Source organism: Paramisgurnus dabryanus, chromosome 17 (assembly GCF_030506205.2).
Source record: "Paramisgurnus dabryanus chromosome 17, PD_genome_1.1, whole genome shotgun sequence".
Classification (NCBI taxonomy): Eukaryota; Metazoa; Chordata; class Actinopteri; order Cypriniformes; family Cobitidae; genus Paramisgurnus; species Paramisgurnus dabryanus.
In genome coordinates, this window is record NC_133353.1 from 22,715,403 (window position 1) to 22,728,068 (window position 12,666).

Sequence of the window (12,666 nt, forward strand, 5' to 3'; positions counted from 1 at the left end):
CATGCTATCAATCACTGAGTGATTTTTTTTATTTTATCTTAAAACTTAAGAGAAACAGATTTAATAATGTGCCAAGGGCTTTTTATGTCTATAATTGTGAATTGTGTCTATATCTGTCATTACACGAACCAGAACAGCACGAAAACAATGTGGGTTAAACAAATCACAGCTATATAAATTACACTGACCGTCAAAAACCGTCTTGAAGAGGTTTTGCTCATTAATGCATATAAAATAAAGTAATGTGAACTTGAGATTTTTATACTGTTATTACAGTTTTTCTCAGTCGCTTTGGTACATTTCTCGAATCATACTCACAATTTGCAAAACAGTAAGTGCATTTCTCAAAACAATTCGGACAAATAGCAAAACACCATGGATAACCTGCAAAAGCCACTTTCTTACTCAAAATTCATCTCTCAAATATCTGTGTCAATGAACATGTCATTGCCATCAGAATGACAAGTCAATGTGTCATTGGATAAGACAGTCAAATTGTTTAGTCATGTTGTTTACTCTGAAGTGATTTCCTGATGTAAACTATCGCTAAAGTTTTGACGACAAGTATTGTAAATTGTAATTTACACCTTAGTGTAAGTTATGTGGGAGTTTGATTGCAAGAGACTAAACAAAATTTACATTTACGCTTTTACTGTTTGTACTGTAATTCATTGACAAACCATGTCATTGCCATACAGAAAGGAAAAGACAGCACTGCATAGCCCAAAGTGAACATGTGAACATTGAACAATATCTTTAGGGAAAACTGTACATGCAGTGCTGTCTTACACTGAAGTCTTCCTTTACCTCCTGACCCAGCAAGCATGTTTGGCTAACAAGGCTAAATTTGTGCTGCCAGTGAAAGTCTAATAGACATCTAACCATAGCCAAAAAATAGACAATGCAAATACTTTTAGATCATGTAAAAGAAATGAAAGCAAACACCTTGAACACCTGTTGGAATATCATACATCTTCAAGTTATTTGGGCAAAAATGGCATGTAACCAAATTCAAGGTTATTTAGGGTAGAAGTGGGTTACTCATAGCTGGACTATATTGGGTCTATAATTAGCCATCATTTCAACATCTCAGTTTTTGCTTGCTGGGGACGTTTCTGTCTGTTAGAGAAAGTCAAGATTCACCTGGGAGCAATTTACCAAGTCAGGACAGATTTAGAAAAAACTTCTAATAGAAATTTATAAAAAAAAATATGTTTGACCGGCACAATTATGAGAACTGTATTATGAGAACTTGTTCAATAATTTTGCATGTAAAGACTTGTACTATGAACTGATGCCTAAATGTTGTGGGGGGTAAGATTATTCAACAGAGACCCATTATAATACATTTTGATCAACATGACATAAGCAATCGATAATGTAGGAAAAAGCAGAGAATTGTACATAATCATTTGCATGGATGTACCAAAGCATTTGCAACTTGTTCAAAGAAATAAGAAACTGCTTTTTTGATGTGCACAAGTGACACAATGATGTGAGAAATGAACAAGTACTTTTGAGAATTTCAATTCTGATCTGAGAATTGTACCAAAGCGACTGAGAAAAACTGTAAACTGCACAGTATGCGCTGCAAACGCAGCTGGTGTGAAAGCACAATGGACACGCGCATACATTTTTGTTAAATCACTGCTGAGCATGATGATAAAAAGCTAAAATAATCTTGTTGTAGTCTTGTAAATAGTGTCACTACAAGATTCAGTGTTTGTAAAATCTTTAGTCTGAGACTAAAAACTGTGAACCCAAGTCTTTAGATGTGAGCTGATAATCTTATAAAGTCTTTTCTAAATCTTTTCAAAGTCTTTAGGTGTACACAAAGCATTAGTTTATTAAATACGCTTAGTTTATTTAAAGGGGGGGTTTAATGGTATTTCAAGCATTCTGACTTATTAACACAGTTATAGAGTTGTTTCCTCATGCTAAACGTAGGCAAAGTGTCAAAAATGCAGTTGGGCGTGTTTCAGAGTATTTCTGTGCCGAATGCACTTCGCCAGGGTTCGTACAAGTTTCGGCTAATTTTTTTCGATTACGGTTCTAACTGACGTTTCAGGGGTTTTCGATACGTATCACTTCTTTATATGGGCTTCCGCCGGAAAACTTCCCCCGGAAAACCCCGCCCAGCCGTCAGTCAGCGGGAGACGCTAGAGCTTGCTAACAGCTTATCACGCCACTCAGCTTTGTTTAATTTCAAAAGTCAACAATGGCACAACAAGAAGTGTGTTTTTGGATGTAAGGAGAAGACATCCAGCCTTATGGAAACAATGGATATAGTTTATTATCCGGATTAGCAGCGGAGTTTTGCGTGTGTGTTTGATGCGGTTGATTTTTATGACGAGTTACACGTGGTAAGTAAGACTTCTGTCTTATGTTGGAAATAGGCGCGTGTATATTATATAAATGACACGAACATGTAGTGAATCATAAGTTAAAACAGTGTTGTATAGTGTTGCATGACTCGTACTCGCTCCTCCCGTGTTATAACTCCTCCTTCTTCATTTTTTCGTACGTTATCGGAAAGATTCCGTAAAGCTAATCTTTCTTTTATAAATCTGATTAAACTAAAGACTCTTCAGAGATATAAAGGATGTCATACTACTCCATAGGTACTCCAGATTAATATCAGAAATGCAGAAACAGCGTGTGTTACGTGAGCTTTAATATTAATTATAAATTTATTAAAGCTCCCATTCTTTCTGTGATTTTGAAGCTTTGATTGTGTTTATAGTTTGCAATATAACATGTATTCATGTTTCACATGTAAAAAAACGTGGTATTTTTCACATAATTTACTTATCTGTATAGCGCTGTTTTCACTGTCTTAGAAACGGTCTGATGTCTTCCTTGTGCTATTAGTCCCTCCTTCAGAAAAACGTATCGAGTTCTGATTGTGTAGTTTGTTTAGTGTGTTGTGATTCGATAGCAGCTTAGCTTAGCAGAGCCGTTTGAGCCAAAGCTGGTGACTGACGTATTCCTGTGGGCGGAGTTTAGTAAAAAAAACGTTTTACTGACATCATTACAGCAGGAAATAGAGGGCTGTAGTCCAAACCAGCCGTTCGTTGTCGGCTTTTAAATAGGAATTCGATTAAAGAAAATATATCGCCTGGCAGTGAACTTTGAGCTTTATCATTTACAGGTATTATTTATGCTATTATAGCAACATTACACACTAACTAGAGTTTAAAAAATGGGATCAGGAAGAACGTGACCTTTAAATGTCTCTTGCAAACTATGAAGGGACAATAAATCAATACACTGACATGGTAATGCTAGACAGATACTAAATACACTGACATGGTAATGCAGCTAGACAGATACTTTGTTTGCACAGTCCTACCGTAACTTTGTCATTCCTAGACGTACGTCTGGCATCAGGGGGGAAACGTTTACCTTGATGAAGGAAAGTCCCTGCCTCACCAGGCTATGTTTATTCGGCTATCCAGTGCTGAGCTTCGATGAACCCTTAGACCGGCGAGATGCTTCCATAGGGCGGGAGATACTTGGCGTGATTGACAGCTTTTTGACACCAAATGGATATACTTGAAAATCAGATGACATGATTTCACTTCTCATTGGCGATTTAGATAAGTGAAGCATACTGTATACGGAAATGAACCTTGACATTCAATCCGTCGAAAAATCTTAAAATTGGCAAAATGGACATACGTGGTTTTCATCGGACAGTGACAATATACAGGCTCAATAGAGTACTATTCGGACGGGATTAGTTTTACATAGGGAGGTGGGGTAAAGCAATTATTATCAGAGCTTCTCAGTGATTTTAGTCCTGTCCGAAGGCACCATGTCAGTAATCATTACGGACAATGTCAGTAATCATTACGGACAATGTCAGTAAAGGTTACGGCGACTTTTACCTTTTGTAAAAGGTCCGGAGAAATTACCTCAGGTAATACTAATCCAGTGCGAATAGACCAGCTGTAAATATACACGGAAATTGCATCATTTCCTGTTCATTTGCGTGTTTCTTTTAAATATAAAAGCGCTTAAAGAAGCATTTACTTGCATTTACAGTGTTTCGCGGTCTGTGTCATGTCCGAATAGGGCTTAGGTGTCTGTTAACGTAGGCTACAGGAGCAGCATATTGCGCCCTCTCGCGGCTTTAGACCGTAATGTTTTCTCTTGGTTCATGTTAGTCAGTATGAATAAATTTTGACTTAAGTCGCACCTAACATAAGTTGCAGGACCAGCCAAACTATGAAAAAAGTGTGACTTATAGTCTTGAAAATACGGTATTTAGCTCATCATGTGTGTGGCTCATCATGTCAAAATATGTTTTTGGAGCATCATGTGAACCTAAGCACATCAGGCGTCATGTTAAAAATACGTGCATGCCGCAGACGCTTTGAAGTGGTTTATAATAAAATAAACACTCGCGTTTGCCAGATACTCGCTTAACACTTAACTCTGATTACACATGAGATTAAGTTAATGTCTTGTGAGTATTTTGTGAATGTGAGTGTTTCTTTTATTATAAACCCTTTCAAAGCCTGTGCACCAGGCACATATTTGGTCATGATGCATGATACACAAAAGTTAACATGATGCACCAAACACATATTTTGACATGACGAGCCACACACGACACTCTGAACACATATTTTGAATTTGAGTCCCTCGGAAGAGAAGTTACCGGCCGCCACTACACAGCAATAAGATACAGAATGTCCTCCTCCTCTGTTATGTAACCTTATGTAAGTTAACCTGATCTTGCTGCCTGAGCTCTTCTATCCTTATTACCCTGGTCAAGACAGTGGAGGAAAAGTGTGGTAATGTTGACTCGCTTGAAGCTTAGTTTTAGTACGGAGATCTCTGGAGGATGCAACAGAATTTTCTATTACATGCTCAAACATCCTATCCATAATTATCTTTCTACCCATTTTAATCAATATTCTCACTGTTCCCTTTTATTATTTACATCCTCACTACCCATTCACCCACCCCAACTTCCATCACCTCCCGTCAACCGTTCTTCACCTTGCTTTTCTAGCTTCCCACTTCTCCTGCATCCCAACCTGAGGAGCTTGTGGCAAGGACGTGCAGCCCCCTGCTCCTACGCTCCCCCAGCCCGCACACCCTCCTGACCACCCTCTCGGACCCCCTGCACCAGCGTGCTCCACCCGGGATGCACCGCAGTCAGTCTGTAGACCACCAACACCATCCTTCCTCCTCCACCTCCTCGTGCCACGCCTCGCTGCCATTGCCTTCCCACTCCCGTGCCGTTTGTTCACCTGGACGTAGGAAACTTCCTGCCATTCCAGCAGCTGCCGCAAATGCCAAGTTTCCCTCAGTCATACGAATCACCCGTGCTCAGCTTCAACAGGTGAATAGTCAAACCCCTCTGTGCTTTCCATTAATCCACAATTTCCTCTTGTCAAATCCGTCCCATCACCAAACATTTCTCTCCAGTACCTATCTCTTCCTACATTGTAAATGTTTTTGCGTTTCAGTTCTTGTGTTTGACTGGGGCTCCAAAAAAACTTCCCCCAGTTGTGTTTGTGCATGCTTAAATAAATTTTTTGTCAAAGTTGTGTATGTTAAAACGGTCAGGTGACATTGTAAAGCATTATAGGCTTGCTCCTGATGGTTACATAACACATGCTGTTTCTGCTAATCTCATCTTTTTTCCCAAGATGTCTAAACGTTTTCTCTTTCCTAACTTTTAGATGTTGCATGTGTTTTGTCAAGGATTCGTTTGTATCTGCATGTGTGTTTGGGTAGATTATTTATATATGTGGTCAAATGCAGTGAGTTCATTGCAATAATCATTTTTTCTTTGTCTTTGAAAAGATGGTATTGAAAACTTCCCTCCACTCAAGAGATATTCAGTTGAGATCAAGGTCATGTTATCCATTAAGGTCATGTTATGCATACTCCTTTATCTTTCTCCCTCTCTCAGCTAACTGCTCAGCGGCCCTCTGTGCTGTCCTCCCAGTCTGCATCTGACAGCGTTCCACTGGAAAGACATGATTCTGATAATGGTAACAATGTGATCCATCCACAAGACAACACTGCAGACATCAACTCTCCACAGGAGCTGGTCCCATTCCAATCCACCAGTCCCTCTAACGGGGAAGGTGATCCTTTGCTAAACGGAAATGAACTTCAGAAACCTTCTAGCCCGTTACCAAGCCTTGTGCTGTCGCCACGCACACCTCCCTCTCCGCAAAGTCCTGTTCTTATGAACGGCTGTCATACACCTTCTTCAGGTGCTCAGAGAGATGCCAACGAGCTGCTACCAGAGCTCAAAGAGCCGAAGAGTGATTTCGCCTTACCTGACCACTCCACAGAGCACCACCAGCCCTCATTGGAAAAGAAAAAAGAAGGGTTTCCTGGCAAAAATGGCAGTCCCAACCCCTCATCACCTGCCTCTGTGCCCAAACAAGATCCAAATCGTCGACACAGCCGTATCCCAGTGCTAGAACCTTCTAGCCTTCTGGACCCACCAGTGGGATCTGCTAAAGAAAAGTTGCTGCAGAAGAGGGTTCACCATATTCCCATTTCACCCTCTGCTTCCCCCTCATTATCCTCAGAGAGGCGTGTAATCGTGGCTGTCATGCAGCGAGATCAGCTCTCCTCTGCCTCTTCTGAACGCTCTCAGGATGATGAGTCATTTCTAGGTTCTCAATCCGACCGTCAGGGTGATGATGCTCCCTCACTCTCATCCTCCTCCAGCCCGCTTTTACGCAAAAGCAAGATCCCCCGCCCTGTAATACCCATATCTGGTCCGGAAACCGCTACGGCACACTACCTGCCCCGCCCACCTCCAGGAAAACCACCGAGCCGTTCTGCTGTGGATGGAAGGTAATAATGTTGGCCTGTTAAAGCTAGCACACAACACATAAGCTATTTAAAACAGTTCTCTCATTGAAGATATATAGACCTCCATTTACAAAGTATGATTTTCATTGGTTAATTTGATCTAACTTCTTCAGGTTGCGACGTTACAGGATGCGTGCCAACAGCACCAGTGACTCAAAACTGCTGACCTGTCTGGCCCAGCTAGTGCACTCCAGTTCACCACGTGGCTCTCCACACCATATCCGCTCCTCCCCACAGCACATGGGCGCAAGACATGTGTATGTCAATCCCACCACCGCTGCTCACGTTCTCCACCAGCGTAGCTCTAGCGCCTCTCCCCGCAGCTCCTCCTCACTGCAGCGCTCCGTAAGCTCCTCTCCATCCCGCCATGAGCACCGCGGGGGCTGTCTCGGGCGCAGTCGCTCTCCTCCTAGTTTTTCAGGCTCACCTCCTATACGTCGCTATCATCCCCACACACAGGAAGGATGCTGTGGCCGCCAGGCTCGTTCTGCTATTGCGCACACCCAATGGGGCAAAGCTGACAGCCATGAGGTCAGGTGCTCCACCAAGCTGAGCAGATAGTTAACCAGGGCTTTGAGATGGTGTTAGATCAAGTGAATGGATTTAAAAGGGACCTCTGGGTACTCGCCCACCCCTATAACTGCATTCTTCTCTTTTCTAGATGCACCTTTGCTTTCTTTGCTTCTTTGGTCTCGTTTTTAAGGTGTAAGCCTTTTAAGAACACTAAAGTATAGGAGAGAATATGGAAGGTTATTTGTGAAGCTGATTGACCAATTCTCTAGTGCTTTGTAGTTGTTTTCTTTTTAACATTCCAGAGCTTTTATGAAAATGATTGTATGTATTTATGAACGATATGGGGTTGTCTATTTGCATCAAGCAAATAGTATTATAGTATTTATTATGTTAATTATTTGGGCATTGATGCACATTGCAGTTCTCTTAAGAGTGCAGTGGCAGGTACACTGACAAATCATGCCACCCTTTCTCGCTCTTACTCTTCTAGTATTTTTTTAGTTACTGTCAGCACCTTGAATTGTAAATATGTGAACACGGCTGCTTCCAGGTTCCTCCTTTTTAAGTTTTTGTGTTCAGGGTGGTTGAAACACAATTCATAATGCAATACAAGTATGTGTTGCATTCTCAGTGTTGCCACAAGGAGCGATATACCGGCCAGTTACCTTTCAAGTATGGTTCAATCAACATTGCATCAGTAGCTGACCCTATGGGCAATCTCCTTCCTCCTCGATCTACCTGAAGCTTATTAAATAATGCCAGTGCAGTTGTAACTCGCACTGTGTGCACCGTGGTCAGGGCCTATCGACCCTCAAGCATGGCATGCTCTAGCTGGGTCTGGCCAGTCGCCAACCTCAGAGGCAACTCTTGCTTTAATGCCTTTGCGAGGTAACTGCCTGCTTCAGGTTTTTCAGGCCTAACTCCTGAATTCCCTGGATGAGAATAGTCCAGACCCCAAAGCCTTTAAGGATCTCCATAGGGCGACAGACTTTGTGCTGAAGCCCACCGAGTGCATGGCCCAGGGAATGTCTCCGGTTATTATCGGACCTTGGTTCCCTGAGAGATGGGAATGAGACATTACATAAATTGCCTTGTTCATTGCTCAGATTAGCCACATTCTGCAGTTCAGTTGAAAGATTCTGAGGAAACGGTGCTTGGACTGTGTGTTATATAGGGATGGTGGCTTCGCCCATGTCCCCGTCTTGATCTGCATTGGCCAGTGCGAGTTGCAGCTGCACTGGCGTTATTCAGTAGGCTTCAGGTAGTTTAGAGAGGAAGGTGATTCCCTATAGTATCATCTAATGATGCAATGTCTTGTTCTTGTCTCTCAAGGAACTGAGGTAATTCTAGTAACCAGAGATGTTTTCCAATCAGTTTTAACCTTCGGGTTAGGCACTGTCATGGCAGTGCAATAGTTGTAGAGAATCATGCTGGTTGGATAAAATTAGAGAACTGTCAAAATGTTTATAGCTACCTACTGAATGGTAGCACATCCAGTTGAACATCACAGACATTTGATTGTGACTGCATGCCTGCAACGCATTGGCCAAGGATTCATGCTTGCGTTCACATACTTGTAGAATATGTTTCTGGCCTAAGTGAGTGCAAGAGGAATGCCAGAATTGCAGTTCCTTCTTCTTCTCCTCTAAAAAATGCACACTGTGGTAACAATCAAAAATAGTCTTGCACTTTTTAATGTGCATAAAGAAGTTGTTTGGAGTATACAGTGTGGGACATGGCAGGGGTAAGCTTCCAGAATTTAGGAGTCACAAACAATTATTATGACTAGAGCTTGTGATATCCCACAGCATTATACAGTTTTTAAATGAAACACATCCACATTAAAGGAACATGCCCACATTTTGGGAATTTAGCTTATTCACCGTATCCCCCAGAGTTAGATAAGTCCATACATACCTCTCTCATCTCCGTGCGTGCTGTAACTCTGTCTGACGCAGCCCCCGCTAGCTTAGCTTAGCACAAAGACTGGAAATGCATGGCTCCAGCTAGTATACTGCTCCCAATAAGTGACAAAATAACGCGATCATTTTCCTATTTATGTGTTGTGATTTGTATAGTCACACCGTGTACAAATAACAAGGTGATATGAGACACAGCGATCTTTTAACAGTATACATACTGAGAACTATATTCTCTGAAGACGAAGCACTGCCGCATGGGCGGAGTGATTTGCACAACTCTGACCGAACTCTCTGCTCCTCACCAGGGGCTTCTCGTGTGCTGCGAGCAGATCACTCCGCCCATGCGGCAGTGCTTCGTCTTCAGAGAATATAGTTCTCAGTATGTATACTGTTAAAAGATCGCTGTGTCTCATATCACCTTGTTATTTGTACACGGTGTGACTATACAAATCACAACACATAAATAGGAAAATGATCGCGTTATTTTGTCACTTATTGGGAGCAGTATACTAGCTGGAGCCATGCATTTCCAGTCTTTGTGCTAAGCTAAGCTAGCGGGGGCTGCGTCAGACAGAGTTACAGCACGCACGGAGATGAGAGAGGTATGTATGGACTTATCTAACTCTGGGGGATACGGTGAATAAGCTAAATTCCCAAAATGTGGGCGTGTTCCTTTAAGTACGCAAAATATTAAGGTATTCAGTTATTTTTAATTTGGGAATATGAATCTGTGCCCACACAATTTAGCAGAAAGATCTGCAGATTACTTGAACCATTTGTAATTCATATCTTTTGCCCCTTGCATGGCAATTTATAAAATATTACTCTCATCTTTTAAAGGAATATTCCATTTTCTTAAAAGAAAAATCCAGATAATTTACTCACCACCATGTCATCCAAAATGTTGATGTCTTTCTTTGTTCAGTCGAGAAGAAATTATTTTTTTTGAGGAAAATATTGCAGGATTTTTCTAATTTTAATGGACTTTAATAGACACCAACAATTAACACTTAAATCAACACTTAACAGTTTTTTTCAACGGAGTTTCAAAGGACTATAAACTATCCCAAACGAGGCATAAGGGTCTTATCTAGCAAAACGATTGTCATTTTTGACAATAAAAATAACAAATATACACTTTTAAGGCACAACTTCTCGTCCAGATCCGGTCGTGATGGGTCAGCGTGACCCCACGCAATACGTCATGACGTCAAGAGGTCGAACGCGAAACTCCGCCCCAGTGTTTACAAGTGTTGAGAACGAGGACCGTTCCTACGTTGTTGTATGTCAACTGATACTAATTAATGTCTTTGTGTCAGTTAATTGTTTACAATGGTCCGCAAATGTGCGTTTTATATATGTAACACGTGACCTCCTTACGTCACTACGCATTTACGTTAGGTCGCGCTGGACCGGATCTAGAGACGAGAAGTTGTGCTTTAAAAGTGTATATTTGTTATTTTTATTGTCAAAAATTACAATCGTTTTGCTAGATAAGACCCTCATGCCTCGTCTGGGATCGTTTATAGTCCTTTGAAACTCCGTTGAAAAAAACTGTTACGTGTTGAGTTAAGTGTTAATTGTTGGTGTCTATTTAAGTCCATTAAAATGAGAAAAATCCTGCAATGTTTTCCTCAAAAAACATAATTTCTTCTCGACTGAACAAAGAAAGACATCAACATTTTGGATGACATGGTGGTGAGTAAATTATCTGGATTTTTCTTTTAAGAAAATGGAATATTCCTTTAAGACATCTTTCTGATACTTTCAACTACCAATAGAAATCTCAGTTCAGTTTCAAACCATTCTGCTATATACAGCCAAAATTAACATTTCATTTTGGCCTTTGTCTAAGCATTGCATATCAATACACTGAATAAATACTGTCCTCACATAAAATATAAGGAAGAGTTAAAAGTCAGCACTTGCACTTAAGTCTAAGCCTGGCGATAACTGAAACAACAGCCAATAGTTTTTGACAAAAGAAATCATTCTATTATATGTGCCATATAATGTTCAGTCATTACCACACAAAAAGTTTATCAATTTTACAATTGAAAAAAGTTTGACAATTCAAAAGCTCAGCATTTTTAGTGCAGTTTGCCATTGGTCCATGCAAAATGTTTTTGAAAAGTGTGCAGCTAATTTCATCTAAGGAAATTTCCATGGAGCATTAACTCTGCACTAACTCTAAGCACTGTCTTCCTTTTTTGTTTGTAATACGCTGTATTATAGCTTACATTTCACATACAAGGCCAATTCTTTGCATGAACTACAGCAAAAAGCTACAAAGTACAATACAACAGCTAGCAATTTTTCCATGTACTGTACTGGAAGTATGTAGCCTGAGAAGTTTGTCAGCTTGTAAATAAGGACTTGTTTTCTTGAATTTTCTCTGGATTGTCTAAAATATATTCACATTACTCACATTTTAACTTGCACTAAAGGAGAGATTGTCTGTTTAAAAATGACTTAGTTAATGCTTGACACTTTGCATTTATGTATATGAGGGTATATTCTGGTTGGTGGTTTACCGGAGCATGTTGGATATCAGCAGATTAAACCATGTTAATATTTTTAAGCGAAAACATTTTTATTTTCAGCACTATCAATATTATTTCTTTGGTCAGGCACTATTTGTAGTTACATTAGAGCACTGTTTAATATAGTGTTGCATTTATTGGTTTTTAATAAGACAGCTATCACTACTCTGCCCTAAAACACAGTATCTAGTCCATCAGTGAATTTTTAGGTACTACCCTGCAATAAACACAGTCTTAGGCCATAGGAGATTACAGACAAATTTCAACATGGTAATGTTTCTAATCAGATCACATTTAAATATTTTAGAGAAAACATTTTTCTTCAATTCCCAGGTATATTTACCAAATACTTGGGTACGAGCTAATTAAAGGCAGTTTGAGTGTATTCGCTATGCCTTAAAATTGGAGAAAGATGCAGATTTCAACATGCAATAGGACACTAAGAGAACAAATGAATTTTAAAGTATTTTTAACTACTTATCTAAATGTGCTCAAAAGGGGGTTTGTGTGCTTTAAGAGACTTATTTATTCGAAAATGTATTAAAAAAGCCATTTGCCTTCTGTAATATAAACTCACAAATTTCTTGGAATTTCCCCTTCGTTTATCCTTTTTTTTCCCTCTTAAATCCAAGAAAGACTAATCAAACACAAAATTCACAATTACATTAGTAATATCTATTGTATTATTATTTGTTTTTGTTGACATCCACCTTATTTTTCATGCACTTGTATCCAATGTTTAAATTGCACAGTATTATGGTTTAATAGTGGACTCCATGAAAGTGTATAGAATGTAATTTAAAAACTAGAATGGTGAAAATGTTTCAAATGCT

The 12,666-nt window shown here is 40.1% G+C and overlaps 1 protein-coding gene across 3 annotated transcripts in view; it reads left to right on the forward strand.

Annotated features, from left to right (window-relative positions):
* ttbk2a (tau tubulin kinase 2a) overlaps positions 1-9,440 on the forward strand; it is a 28,966-nt gene extending 19,526 nt beyond the window's left edge. For 2 of the 3 annotated variants that reach the window (XM_065288634.2, XM_065288635.2), the window contains exons 14-16: positions 5,024-5,356; positions 5,933-6,837; positions 6,969-9,440. In XM_065288634.2, coding sequence (XP_065144706.1) covers positions 5,024-5,356; positions 5,933-6,837; positions 6,969-7,416 — 1,686 coding nt within the window. In that variant the 3' untranslated portion in view covers positions 7,417-9,440. The remainder of the gene's footprint in view (positions 1-5,023; positions 5,357-5,932; positions 6,838-6,968) is intronic. The other variant, XM_065288636.2, reaches the window with a different exon arrangement.
* The last annotated feature ends 3,226 nt before the right edge of the window (positions 9,441-12,666 follow it).